Source organism: Passer domesticus, chromosome 5 (assembly GCF_036417665.1).
Source record: "Passer domesticus isolate bPasDom1 chromosome 5, bPasDom1.hap1, whole genome shotgun sequence".
Lineage (NCBI taxonomy): Eukaryota > Metazoa > Chordata > Aves > Passeriformes > Passeridae > Passer > Passer domesticus.
This window is the reverse complement of record NC_087478.1, coordinates 46232851-46245866: the sequence shown is the minus strand read 5'-3', so window position 1 is coordinate 46245866 and position 13016 is coordinate 46232851. Positions and strand designations below refer to the sequence as shown.

Here is a 13016-nt window from a genome sequence, read left to right as displayed (position 1 = left end):
AGGCAAAATCTTTTGCTGAAAGGTGCTTCTAGCAAATTAAATTAAATTGTCCGTGTCAGCCCCCACCATGCTTCCTTTCTCTTTCTCTAACTCTCCATCTTGGAGGGCCAGACATGCAGGGATTAAGATTTTTACAGGCACAGTTTCCTCCTGGTTTTTGTCACCTGAATGCACAGCCTGCTTGCCCTCATGTTGTGACCCGTTACATCTGGTGGCTCAGTTCAGACATGTCAGGGAGTCTCTCAGTCCCCTGTCTGCCTGCTTAGGGACTGGAGTGTGTGTAGGCTGTAGGGAGGAACCAAATCCCCCTGGCCAGAGCAGGCAGCAGTGGTGCTGGTGCACCAGGGCAGCAGTGCTGCTGAAGGGGATGACTGCTGCTGCAGTAATGATGGAGGGCAGAGCCACTCAAGTGTGGCTGCCTTGCAGCATGCTGCTGACTCGGCCTGCCTGGGAGTCCTTCAAGCCCTGATGCTTTGTCACATAGGCTCAGTGCACCCGAGCAAGCCTTGCAGCTCCCTGTGAGCTGCTCTCGCCCTGCATCCCTGTGTTAGCTGGCAGCACAGGTACAGGAGAGCAGAGAAAGCTGGGGGAGATGCCACTTCTTCTGCACTTCTACTGCAAACTTTTGTAAACATATTGCTAATGGGTTGGAGAGAAAACACTCTGAAGAGTTATATTGCCAAATTTGGAGACTAATTTCAGTCATTAAGGTTCGAAGCAAGGGATTTTAGTGCTGCTTTAAGTGTAAATCTCAAGGCAGCTCCAAGGATTGGAGTCATTGATGATCCCGCCTTGATTATTATTAGAGGTTCTAATCTTTCCAGTGAAAATGAGCATAAATGACACTCTCTTGTCTCATATCTATGCAGGTTTCTGTGAACTCTTCTTGTCAAGCTGTGCAAGGGAGATTCCTGAAGTGGAATTGTTCTTGGGTGTGAGGAGAAAGGGGATTGAGAACAGTTTAATATTGGTGTTTGTTTAATTAGATGTTGGCATTGCTTACTCATTACTGACATATAAAGCTGCAACTCCCATCAGGCTAATGGTATCCTCATCTTCTTTGTCTTGATTCTGGTGGCCAGTGCAGAGAAGTCATGAAGTTGTAATCTTGGTCCACTGGAAGATCCCTCCCACCACCACTAGACCCTTAACTAGGTCTTGTAGGGTGCACATACCTGGCAATGGTCCATGCCTGGAATTCCTCAGTACCAGAACAATTCACACAGCTGGGAAAAAAAAGCCCGAAAAAAGAGCATGTGTGGTCCTGACATGGGATGTTTTATGCATTACAAACAATTGCATGGCTAAGATTTTCCAGGCGGAGGATGTTTTGGGGTTCGCTCAATGTTTGGGTTCCAAATGGCTTTGGGTTTTGGAAAATAACCAATAGTCTGCCTTTGAAAATTGTACTGTTGCAGATGTTTCATGCTGGGCTCCCTTATGGCTGTATTTCCAATGCTGAACACGTCCCTTGAAGGTCACAACATGGAGCAAGTGTGGATTTTCCTTTAGAAATAAACATAATTGCTGATTGCACTTGGCAATGGGGAGTTAGTAGATGAGTTTGGTTGATTAATGGAGTTAAAACAAAAAAGTTTGAAAAAGGAAGAAACTGAAATAATGACCTGCTTTTTTATTTGTTTGAAGAAGTTTCCTTGGTACAATGATTTCATTAGATTAGCAGGGAGGTCTCTTTGTGCAGATAGTAGGAAAGCATGAACACACCGAAATAACATATTTTTCCCCCTCTTATTTATTTTCTTGAAATTGGTTCAAATTGAGTTTATAAGGGACAAATTGAAGGTGAATATTAGGAAATGTTTCCTGATGTCATGCTGTAATAGAATAGAAAACCTCTCATGTCTGTAATAGAAATGTTCATTGTGTAATTTATAGAACTGTGCAAAGTAGGGGAGTGCTCAGAGTCCAGGGACCAGCCCTGCAGGCAGCTTGGTCACCTCTGCTTCTCATGGTGATGCGATGCTACTGGTGCCAGAGCAGATTTACAAAGGTAAAATCTACTTCATGCAACAGGATTGTGAATTGAAGTGAAATATATGAACAGGGTAAACTGTCAGAGTGCCATGGCGATGTCATATAAACCACTGAACTGTGAAATGTGTATTTACCTTCTCTTCCCTGCAGTGTATTTCTAGATGGTCTGACAGTTAAGAAAACAATAGACCTGATTCTTATTTAGAGCAACATGCTTTCACAATGCAGCAAGGCCTTGAAATGAGTGTAGCTGTAATCTCAGTCCACTTAAAGGCCCTCCCTATTGCCAGAGCTGAGTAAGGAGGCTTTATGAATAAATAATAAATAAAATTAATAAATAGAATAAATGAAATTGAAGCCTGGACTGTTTAACTGTCTATTTGTACAGCTGACATGAAATGCCCCAACAGGGAGTGCCTTCTGCAGGAGTGATCAGGCCTTTTCAGACAAAGAGAATTGCTGATGTTGGCTGCAGGGCTGATCACCCTTTAATTTGATTTTACTGGGTGTAAGGCTCGACTCTGTTCCTAGGTCACTGGGGTCTTTCAACATTCTTATCCCTATTCCTAAGCTCCTTCACAGGATGACTCTGGGCCCCATGAGGTCTGCTGGCTCTGATAGGGGTAGAGCTTCTTGCAGGTGTGCTGCTCCTTCCTCTGGTCTCCACTGCTTCCTGAGTCATTGCCTTGATATTTGGGCTGGGGGGAGGCTGTCTCCACTGCTTCACCTGCTGCCCATCACTGTCCTCAAGTGGCACGCAAAATCCCCTTTGGAGGGTAAGCTGTGGAGTGCATTTACACATCTGATTGCTAAGGATCCCTCTGCCCTTTGAGGCAGAGGAAAACCAGGGATGGATTGTGGGCATACATGTGTGTGGACCCTGAGACAGGCTTTTAGGAATTCGTTGAGAGCCAACACAGTATATCACTTCCTTATCCCAGTCACAAAATGGGGGCAATTGCCCTGACTTGCCTGATTGTCCCAATTTCTGATTTCCCAATTGTCCTGTTTTTTTTAACTCACTTCCTCTAAGATTTTCTATTATTTTGCACTGTGCTTCTACCCTCCTGATGTGAGCTGAAGAGGGGAGGCAGGGTCTCGTTTCGGGTTTGGTTTCCAAGCATTAATGTTCTCCTTGCTCTCTCCTCTCTCCCACAGGTACCTGATCAATGTCACCTTTGAAGGCAGGAATTTGTCGTTCAGTGAGGACGGATACCAGATGCATCCCAAGCTGGTCATCATCCTTTTGACCAAGGAGAGGAAGTGGGAGAGGGTAGGATATGTTTGGTCATTCTCCAACTGTGTCAGGGAAGAAGAAGGGGGAAGGTTCCAGGCAAATAATCCTCCCCACCTTTCTGTACTTCTTATCAAGGGCTGGCAATCTGCTTCTTGTATCCCGGACCAGTGGTATCTCCAGTGCCCAGGCTGCTGTCTTCTCCATGCAGGATGCCATTACAGTCTTCCATTAACATGCATAAAAAATTCATCAGCTTCCTTTCTGTGATCACTGAACATAAGTTTCCTGGCCTTTCAGAGAAGATATCTCCTCTGTGCCATGAGTTTCAATGGCTGAGACAGAAAATATTTCTCTGTATGGCTTGGTGGCAGTGAAGTTCTGTACACTAAGTGACTACGATTGAGCTACAGCCACACTTAGTAATTTATACCAGTATTAACTGTACTTGATATATCTGGCCAGTGTCCCTTGCAATGGGATGGTGCATTAAGTAGGATGTGAACGTGAGATCATATTGAATTGTTCAAAGATCCAAATTTGCATATTTTGGAATAATTTGCATGTAACCCAAAGTACCATTTTAGAAATGGTGTGAATTTCTGAGTTAGTGGGAAGTTTTGGTTCATTTCACCTCCCACATAAATGTCAGTGGTCCAGGCTCCAAACAAGCATTCCGAAAGGGTTTCTGTTGAAGCAGAGGGGGTAGTTTAAGGGCTAAGAAAATGAGATATAAAAAAAGTTTTGGGTGTGAGAAGTCAGAGCAAAGGAAGGAGAACTCATCAGAACATTCAATAGATATGAAGCAGAAGTTGGTCTGTATGCAATCATGTGTATGTCTTAGAAAAATGCCCCTTTGTCCCACCATGCACAGAAAACTTTTTCTCCTTTGCCTGCTTGTTCTCTGCATGGACTTGCAAGTGACTTGCTTGGTGAAAGTGAGGAAGAAATTAATGGGGAAATGAGAATGAAATGGGGAGCTGTCAGGAGAAGTGCATTCAGAAAAGAGCTGTAAGAACAACTTACAGCTTGTGAATGAGACAGAAGAGCAATCATTTTAGTGCCTGGCAGGCACTAGGGTCTCCCAGTAGTTGCAGGAACTTGGGAAGAAGGTGAAAGCCCCCAGCTTGTGCCTGGTTTCCAGGAGGACCTGTCTACCTCATGGTCTTGGCACCGTTCAGACCAGATGAGGGTGTGTGGTCTGGCAGAGTCAGAAGAGATCTGAGTGGGCCAGGAGTGTGAGGAAACAAAGGGCATGGCATAGCATGCATGGACAGCTCTTGGACACAGCTGAAGGCAGGCTGTCTAGATACTGCACAGGATGTGGACATGCAAAGCTCAGGCTGTAGAGACCTCACGTCAGGCTCGGTCCACCACTTGACTTCATTAAAGCTTAACAGGAAAAGTCCAGGAGGATTTGTTCCTAGCTGGCACCACATTTGTTCTCACGGGGGAAAACTCCATCGTCAGAGAAGGAAAAATGAAGCAGTAGCAGCACAAATCCTCCTAGGGGTTATTAGCAGGCCTGGCTGTGGGAATCTGTCGCTGGAATGCTTTGCAGTCTCTGGGGAGGCATAGCTAAATACAGTCCTATTTTTATCTTGCCTGTCACATGCTTCACACCCTCAGTGAAGGCTTGGTGGCTTCCGTCAGTGTTAAGAAAGGTTGTTCAGTCTCTGGCAGATGAACCAGACAATTAGTAGAAGAGATCCTAGTTATCAAGAGTGTTGGGTTAGATCTGTGACCTGCTTGAGTCCTGCTGTCTGTGAGAACTACTTGGCATCCATTAAACAAAAACAATCCTTAATTTCATAGGAGCTAGGGCTGGACTGAAATGAGGCTATGATGAACTATGGTATTAGTGGTAAGAAATACATGTAGTGCTTCCTGCACACAAATGTTTTATCTTGAAGTGAGTGTCTTCCTCAGAGAGGATCAGATTATTATAATCAAACTCTGAACTGGTAGAATTTTATGCTGGCAGAGTCTTTCTGGAAGACACTGAAGTAATCTCCAGCATGATCACAGACCAAAACCTTTCATACCTGGAACCTCATGTTCTTAATTTTTTTCCATTCAGCAGGAGTGCAAACATAAAAATATAAGTGTGAAGCAGAAATCATTACGACAAAGATATTAGTTTTGTTCCATGTTCGCAAAGAGTCAGGCAACACAAACTGTTGGCCCTTAACAGCGGCTCCCGGGCAATGTCACAATACAAGAAATTATTAATATATTTTTGGCACATAATTTCAATACCTTTATGGTGCTTTAGAAAATTATCAAAATTCTCACTGATTTTATGTAAATAGCAAGGTGCTTCATCCTGGGAACTTTTAGGCTAACATGCAGCAGGAGACATGAGATGAAAGACTGAGTGGGAAACACTGATTTGGTCCAGTTGCATTCACTGTAGCTCAATCTTTACACACTTTTATTTATAATCAGATGCTATGCCTGGGAGGAACATCAAGAGGTCAACTAGTCCCTCCCTGTGCCCCAAGAGAGGGTTTAACTAGACTGAAATTATTCCTGACAGATATTCGTCTCACCTGTTCTGAGAGACCTTCAATGCTACAAATCCCATGAAATACCAAGTCAATCTCTTCTACGTCTTCTTTCTCCTTACCCTGCTAAGTTTTTCTAATGTGTAACCTAGATTTCCCTGGCTGCAGCTGAATACTTCGTGTCTCCCTAATCGACATAGGGAATTGTTTATTCTCTACCACTTCTTATCATCCCCATGTGGGTTTGAAGTCTTCTATCATGTTGTTTCCCAGTCATCTCTGGTGCAGGTTAAACATTAATTTGTTCAGTCCCTCTTGGTAGGTCATGTTTTCTAGTCTTCTGATCATTTCTGTTAGCCTCCTCTGGATTTAGTAACACAGCTTGCAGCCCTGTACAGCTTGGCACATTTGATTCTTGAAAGATGGCAAATGGATTTTGAGGGTATGTCTCATGGAGTATATATAAAAAGATATGTTTTAAAATAGGTGTGAAGTCTTCCATTTTCTGAGCAGCAAAGATCCAGACAGTGACTGAACTGTTTCAGGATTTCAGGTCTGTGAAATCTTTAGCGATTTTGATTTTTTTCCCCAATAAGTATCTTTACGACCTCACCAGTTATTTCAGAACAGGAATTAATTTTCCAGAGGAGCTGCAGCTGCCCCCAGACTCTGATGATGATAAATCTCCTCATGAGTGGTCCAGACAGACGGAAGCCTTGTAGGGCTGACAATCATGAAAGAACAAGAAGAAAACCCACTTTCTGCAAGGGGGCAGTAACTTGAGCTCTCCTGCTTGTCTTAACCATGAGTAATGAATCATCATGATAAGCAAGTGTGCTGAATTTCATTCACTTCTCTGTACTCTGCTCCTTGGGGGAAGAATGCTGCACACCTTTCCACACTACCTTTTCATCAGCTGGTTAGTAAAGCTCTTTGATTCACTGGGCAGATTGCCTAGGTGTGTTTTGGGTGCCTAGATTCCCCTGTTGTTTATCATAGAGGTGCAGGTATGCAGATGGAGGTGGTGAAGGATGTCTGCTGTTATGCCCCATGAAGGACCATGGCTCAGTGTGGTGATGAGTGGGGGCCAGATGTCTTGCAAAGTGAGGCAGAGGGTCAGTACTACTCTAGGTTTTGTGTCAGTGGGTTGGGATATTTTGTGTGGGAAGAGATTTCACCCAGTATTTTTCTTCACTATTTGCCTTTCTCTTCTGCTCTCTATGATTCCACATATGATGAGGACTTATTTCTGGGTTCGTGATCCCTTTGTGAGAGCTAGCAAGTGCTTCTATCTCCAGCTCTTGCTTACATCCTCCTTCTCTACTGAGTCCTATCCCACTAGCTCCCTGACAACAGTCCTGTCCCATTTAGCTCCCAGATCCTCCCATCTGCTTCCTCACTTTCCCCCAGCAAACCTGGGGGTGACACAAATGTTGTGAACTTTGAGTCACTCTTTCAGATTCTTTCTCTACTTTAATTACTAGTGAGTTTGGCATCTTCTTTTATGGCTAGTTTGTGCTCAGCCTCTTTTCTTAGGTGTGTCACTGGGGATTCAGAGCACCTTTCCATGAGGCTCATGACACCGAGTTCTTGTGCCACCCCACAGAGCCCTTTGATTCACAAGCTCCCTCCATCTCTTACCAAACCTGCCCCATTCACTCCTTTTCCTGTCTGGACAAGCAAAGCCCTGGTTGATGGTTTTGGTCAGGATGCCACTACAAGCCACCTTAGAGGACAGATGGGAAACTTATGTTGAAAGATGCATTCTCCTTGCTGCAGGTACTAATCCTCTGCCCCTATCAACCTCCACCCTGCTCAGCAGATAAAATGTTTGCCTGCTGCTTGTGCTATAATTATCAGCACTTGACTTTTGAACTCTTCAACTCCAGCAGGGTCTGTTCTTCTTCCTCTAGCCATTGGTGTGACCATGATTACAAATTCACGGGCAGGCTGCTCCTAGCCTGTACCCTTACACCATTGTACGCATTAGTGCTCCCTGGGAATGGGGCCATTTGCTGTGACATCCTCTCAACTGCCTCAGTCACTGTAGACTTCCAGGACTTCCTAATGCTGCAGCAGGGTGGAAAACAGTGTCACTACTCTCTGCCACGTGGTCTTTCCAGAGATATGTTCAACCTCGATCACAGTCTGCATAAGATGAGTTTGTGAACTTCTGTGACCCTGTCTTCAGCTTGGGACAGAGTGCCATCATGCCCATCCATGCCTGGGAAGAGTTCCCATGGGACATGGGACGGAGATACAGAAAGGAAAGATGGACTTAGAAAAGAAAAAGGAAAAATGAAGATTTCCCTTATCTAAAAAAATGATGAAAGAGAACAAGATAAATTTTTGGACACCTAAATTATTGTTGAAAAAAGGACATACTAGTCATCTGCTTTTCATGCCCCAGTAGGGAGAAAGAAAGTCTTGCTAAATTGTCAAGCAGAAAGATTTCAGATTTGTAGGGAGCTGTCTAATTATTGGCATGGTGAGACATGGTGAGGCTCATTTGCTGGTAGAGGTTCATTTGCTGGAGTATATAGAGAAAAATATCCAACAGTGCAGGATCTCAGTCTATCTGGTCCTGCCTCTGAGCTGGTGGATGCAGTAAGTGATCTCTTGTGGTTCTCTGCCAGCCTACATTTCTGTGATAAGATGAGCAAGACAAACCTGAAGAGTGTTTCACAAAAAGCAGCTTATTTCATAGGAGAGGCAACCTGGGTTATGGACAAGCTGATCAGCAGAAACTTCAAGCCTGATACAATGAGGGCATAGTTTCTTCAAGCTTCCACCGTGAACCTTTTGTAAGAGCAGGCAGTTGGCATGTGAAGGCTATTGTGCATGTCTGTGAACAAAGGCTCTTACGGAGGCACTTGTCACCTCCTGAAGTCTGCACCTTTGGGGAGCTGATGAGCACCACAGAGACGCTGAAGAGGCTGTAACATTTGATGATGATGCAGCCTTCAGGCCTGATCTCTAACTGTGCATTAAAAGAAATATTGACTGTCATCTCTCTGTGTGCTTCAATGTCCCAGTGGCAGAAATAACAGGGGAGAGGACTGAAAATACGGTCAGTATTCTTGGCTTTTAGTAACAGTCCATGGGGTACTGACCACTCTGTGAAGAATCAATATGAATCATGTTATTCTATCTGTTACATTGCTTAGCAGAAGGAAGGACTTCGATTTTTTTTATTTCACTTTCTTAGAGAATAAAAGCCTGCTTAAAGAAGGCTCTTTAAAAATAGGAGAGGAACAAGAACGTAGGGTTGTGAGGTGAAAACTGCAGCTGTACAAATCCAAGTCTTCTCTGAAGGCCCTCCTCTGCCTTTAGAAAGATGACTAGATGTTTTGAGACTGTTTCTTCCTCATGTCTGGTGACCACCTAGCCAAGACTTGCACATGTATGCTTGCCTCCATGGGGTAGAAGTTATTGCCTTTGGTCAGGTACTGCTCTGTGTGTGGAGTTCTGGCATCTTGCCTGTCTGTCCAGGGAGAAAATTATTTTTTTATTCCACTGACTCCTTTTACAGTGAGACAAGATTGGATTGTTTTTGCCAATCAGTCTTGTTTTGCTAATTTTGCTGTGTACATGGGGATTTATGACTCATTGTCCCTGGGGAGAAATGGCATAGAAGTTTGTTTAAACCTACTCAGAGTAAGAGACTGATTCTATTCCCACAGAACCAGTTTTTAGAAGGATATAGCTTCTCTTAGGGCAGAGGGACTGTTCTGGATTCAAGCACATATGGCTGAAATTAGAATGGGAGTCTGTACATGCATTTCCCCCCTTATTTTTAAAGTGTTCTTTCTGGACATGTCTCTAAGAGACCATAATTTGCTGAATGCCTTACTTCTCATTAGACAGTAGACTTGCATCAAAGAATACATATTTTATGGATATCCCACTCCCAAGTGAGTGTCCCTTAGATACCTGATCTAGGTCACATCTGATGGGTCTGTTTATGACCCTGATTCAATCAGACAACCAGATGGCTTTATTTGTGCACCTATGCTGCATCCACTGCTAGGATTTGGCCTGACTTCTCACAGTTGACCAGGATCTAACTGTATGCATTTCTGGCTAATTATGGCCATGTTAATCTTACACTGACTCCTAAGGAGAAGGACAGATTCAAGAGCCACAAAAAGCCTTCCTTATCAGAGGATAAATGGAACTATTTTTCTGAAAAGTATTCTATGTAAATCTTGCAGACATGCTGGTCAAACTGCGGCTTTGCTGGATTACTGCATCCTGTAATAATGAGCTAGTCTAGCTCTGACCAAAGAGAACATATTGGGTGTCTCTTCCTAACCACTGTGTGTTATGTCATTATAAGCTGTCTGCTCTCTTTGCCTCTTGCTGAAGCAGTTCCTGACTTTGCTTGAATTTTGGAGTGTATTTGTATGATTCATGAGCCTGCAGAAAAATATTCTGGCTCTTCTCCACCAGACCCTACTCCCTTGCTACTGGAGGGAATTCTTACATTGAAACAATGACAGCTTCTTGGAAAGACCTTGTCCTCTTATGCAAATCAGATATTGGAATATCTGGAGATCTTTATTAAGCCCAGGCTGTAGTTAGAATGCCTCCTACCATTTCTCTGCTGGTGTAGCTGATGGGGGTGATAGCAGCCATCTGACCTTTACTGGGGTTGCCAACCTAACTCCTTGGACAGGGGATCCTGGAGGATTGTGCTCGGTGTACTAATAACAACATGCAACAACAACATCCAGCCAAAGAGAAGACTGCCCTCACCTCCATTGTAGTCTGCGTGAGAACTCTTGTCTGGAGCTTTCTTTGCTCATGCCACAAAGTGAGAAGTGCCACTGTAACCCTTTGGAAGTGTTTATGCACCTCATCATTGCTGTCCCCCGCACCCAGTTATGGACTTGGGACTCTGCTCTGCAGGGAGCTGAGTGAACACTAACAAAAAAGGTGGCTCCTACCCCAAAGTGGTTACACTTTAATTACAAGACAAAAGGTAGCAGATGGGTACAGATGGACCAACGGGGGAGTACAAGGGAACAATCAGACAACATTAGTCAGCATGGTAGGCAGCAGGCTTTACACACCAACTGCCTAACTCTTGTGAAGGCTTTGACAGGCAGCAGAGAATTATAACTGGCTTTGTGCAGGCTTATGGGAGCCTCATTGAGAGTGTGAAGGGCAGACAGGGAAAGCAGTAAAGGTGCTTGGAGAGCTGCATCTGAGAAGGTGCAACAGCTCAAAAATACCCAATGCTGCTGGAAAATTTCCAGTCTTCTTAATATCTGAGGGGATAATCCTAACTTTACAGAGAACCAAAAAACCTCTAGTAAGGCTACATCTTGCAATGCAGCACAAACTGCCAGTACAGGGCTGATGTGCTAGTGCCAGAGCCACATTGCTTCTGGTTGAAACCCTGCTGCTTGCCAGCAGCTTGGAGATTTCCATGGCATGTCAGATGCTGCTGTGTATCTGTCTTCCAGCACTTCATTGATTGTGGGAAGGTTTCATCTCAGCACGTTGAAAATAAACATCCATATCTTAATGCAGGAGATAGTTGATTTGCTGTGGGAAGATGAGCTTTCAGATATGGATACAGTAATTACATATTCCTATCACAGCACAGTATCAAGGATCCATCCTATCATCATCCCTGATGAGTCTATAACATCCTCAAAAAACCCCAAACCCCCCAAAAAACCCAGACCCGGAATGGTGATTTGATTTTGTCCCTGATTTCCCTCTGAACACAGGAGTGATTTTTCCCCGAATTCCATGTACAAGTGAGCTGACTGAAGTGGCTGAGGTCACTTGGCTTGTTCAGCCTGGAGGTGACTGAGCAGAGACCTTATAGCAGTTTCACAGAATTCACACGGCTTCACAGAATCACAAAACATTTGGAGTTGGAAGGGACCCACAAGGTTTATCAAGTGCAGCTGTTGCTCCCAAGGGGAAGTGGCCAGGCAGAAACTGATCTCTTTTCACTGTGACCAGTAACAGGACGCAGGGAAATGGCATGAAGCTGTGCCAGGGGAGGTTTAAGCTATATATTAGGAAGAGCTTCTTCACACAATGGGTGTCTGGGCACTGGAACAGGCTCCCCAGGGGAGTGATCACAGCACCAAGGCTGCCATAGTTCAAGAAGTGTTTGGTCAATGCTCTCAGGTATATGGTGTGCTCCTTGGGACAGTCCTGTTCAGGGCCAGAAGTGATCCTCCTAGGTCCTTTCCAACTGAGGCTATTCTAAGATTCTGTGATTCTGTGACTATTTATCAGCCCAACAGTAGTTACTTCATCTGTACTCCATTCAGAAGTGATGTGAACAGGTTGTGTATCCTTCAATCCTGAATAGATGCACAGCATAGCCACTTTCACTTTCCCTTGCTTTGTGCCCAGTCATCTACTGGAAATCACTTCAGGGAGTCTGTAGCACTGAGGACCCACACAGATGCCATTGGAAGAGGAAGTTTCCTGTTGCTTTTGGTGGCCAGACTGTGCCATGAAAAGGCAGCTGAAGAAAGCATGGCAATTTAGGCAGCTTTAAGATTTGAAATGCATGAAGACATGAGGGCACAGAAAGCTAGCAGCCAACCAAACTGAGTCTGGAGAAAGAACTAGCAGAGCTGCAGCTGAAGGAGACTCACAGTGAGTAAACGTGCCCCCAGTGCCTGAGGGTGTGTTTTCATCTGTTCAGTTGCATTTGCTTGAAACTGTCTCATGTCAACGACATCTTTGCTTGGCCTGTGAATCCTTTGCTTTTTCTATTTTTGCATTATCTGAATGTTATTAACTGGAGGCTGTGTTTTCCTTCCATGGGGCTTGAGAGAAGGGAAGTGCTGCATACTCATAGGACCCTATGTTTTTCTCTCTTTTGCCTTTTTCTTTCTCTTCGTCCTCTTCCACTTCTCTATTTGTTTTGGTAAGATTTTGGCAGTTTGATTTTCCTGCCATAAAAGTCTGGCCACATTTGCTTCTGAATTAATTTGAAATAAGGTTTTCCTAATATGAAATAGCTCAGACATTTTTCAGTAAGAAATAGTTTGTTTGTTGTGTCTTTGGCTTGGTTTACTTCTCTCCTCTGGTGTTGGTTCAGTGTTCCCGTGCTTGTTCTCACATGCTCCTTGTTTTGTGTTTGAATCCTGGTTGTATGTGGTTGACTTGGCTTGATGTTGAACTGCATCTTGACTGTATTTTTTACTAGACCAGGACAGTCTTTTCCCTTGTGGTCTTCTCTGCACTGTTATGTGTAAACTTCTCTGCTGTTTTTCAAAAGTATTTCAGCATTAAAGCTG

The 13016-nt window shown here is 44.1% G+C and overlaps 1 protein-coding gene across 6 annotated transcripts in view; it reads left to right on the top strand.

Moving 5' to 3' along the window:
• GRIN2B (glutamate ionotropic receptor NMDA type subunit 2B) overlaps positions 1-13016 on the top strand; it is a 235246-nt gene that overhangs the window by 136518 nt on the left and 85712 nt on the right. For all 6 annotated transcript variants that reach the window (XM_064419975.1, XM_064419974.1, XM_064419976.1 and 3 more), the window contains one exon: positions 3154-3268. In XM_064419975.1, the coding sequence (XP_064276045.1) occupies positions 3154-3268 (115 nt within the window). The remainder of the gene's footprint in view (positions 1-3153; positions 3269-13016) is intronic.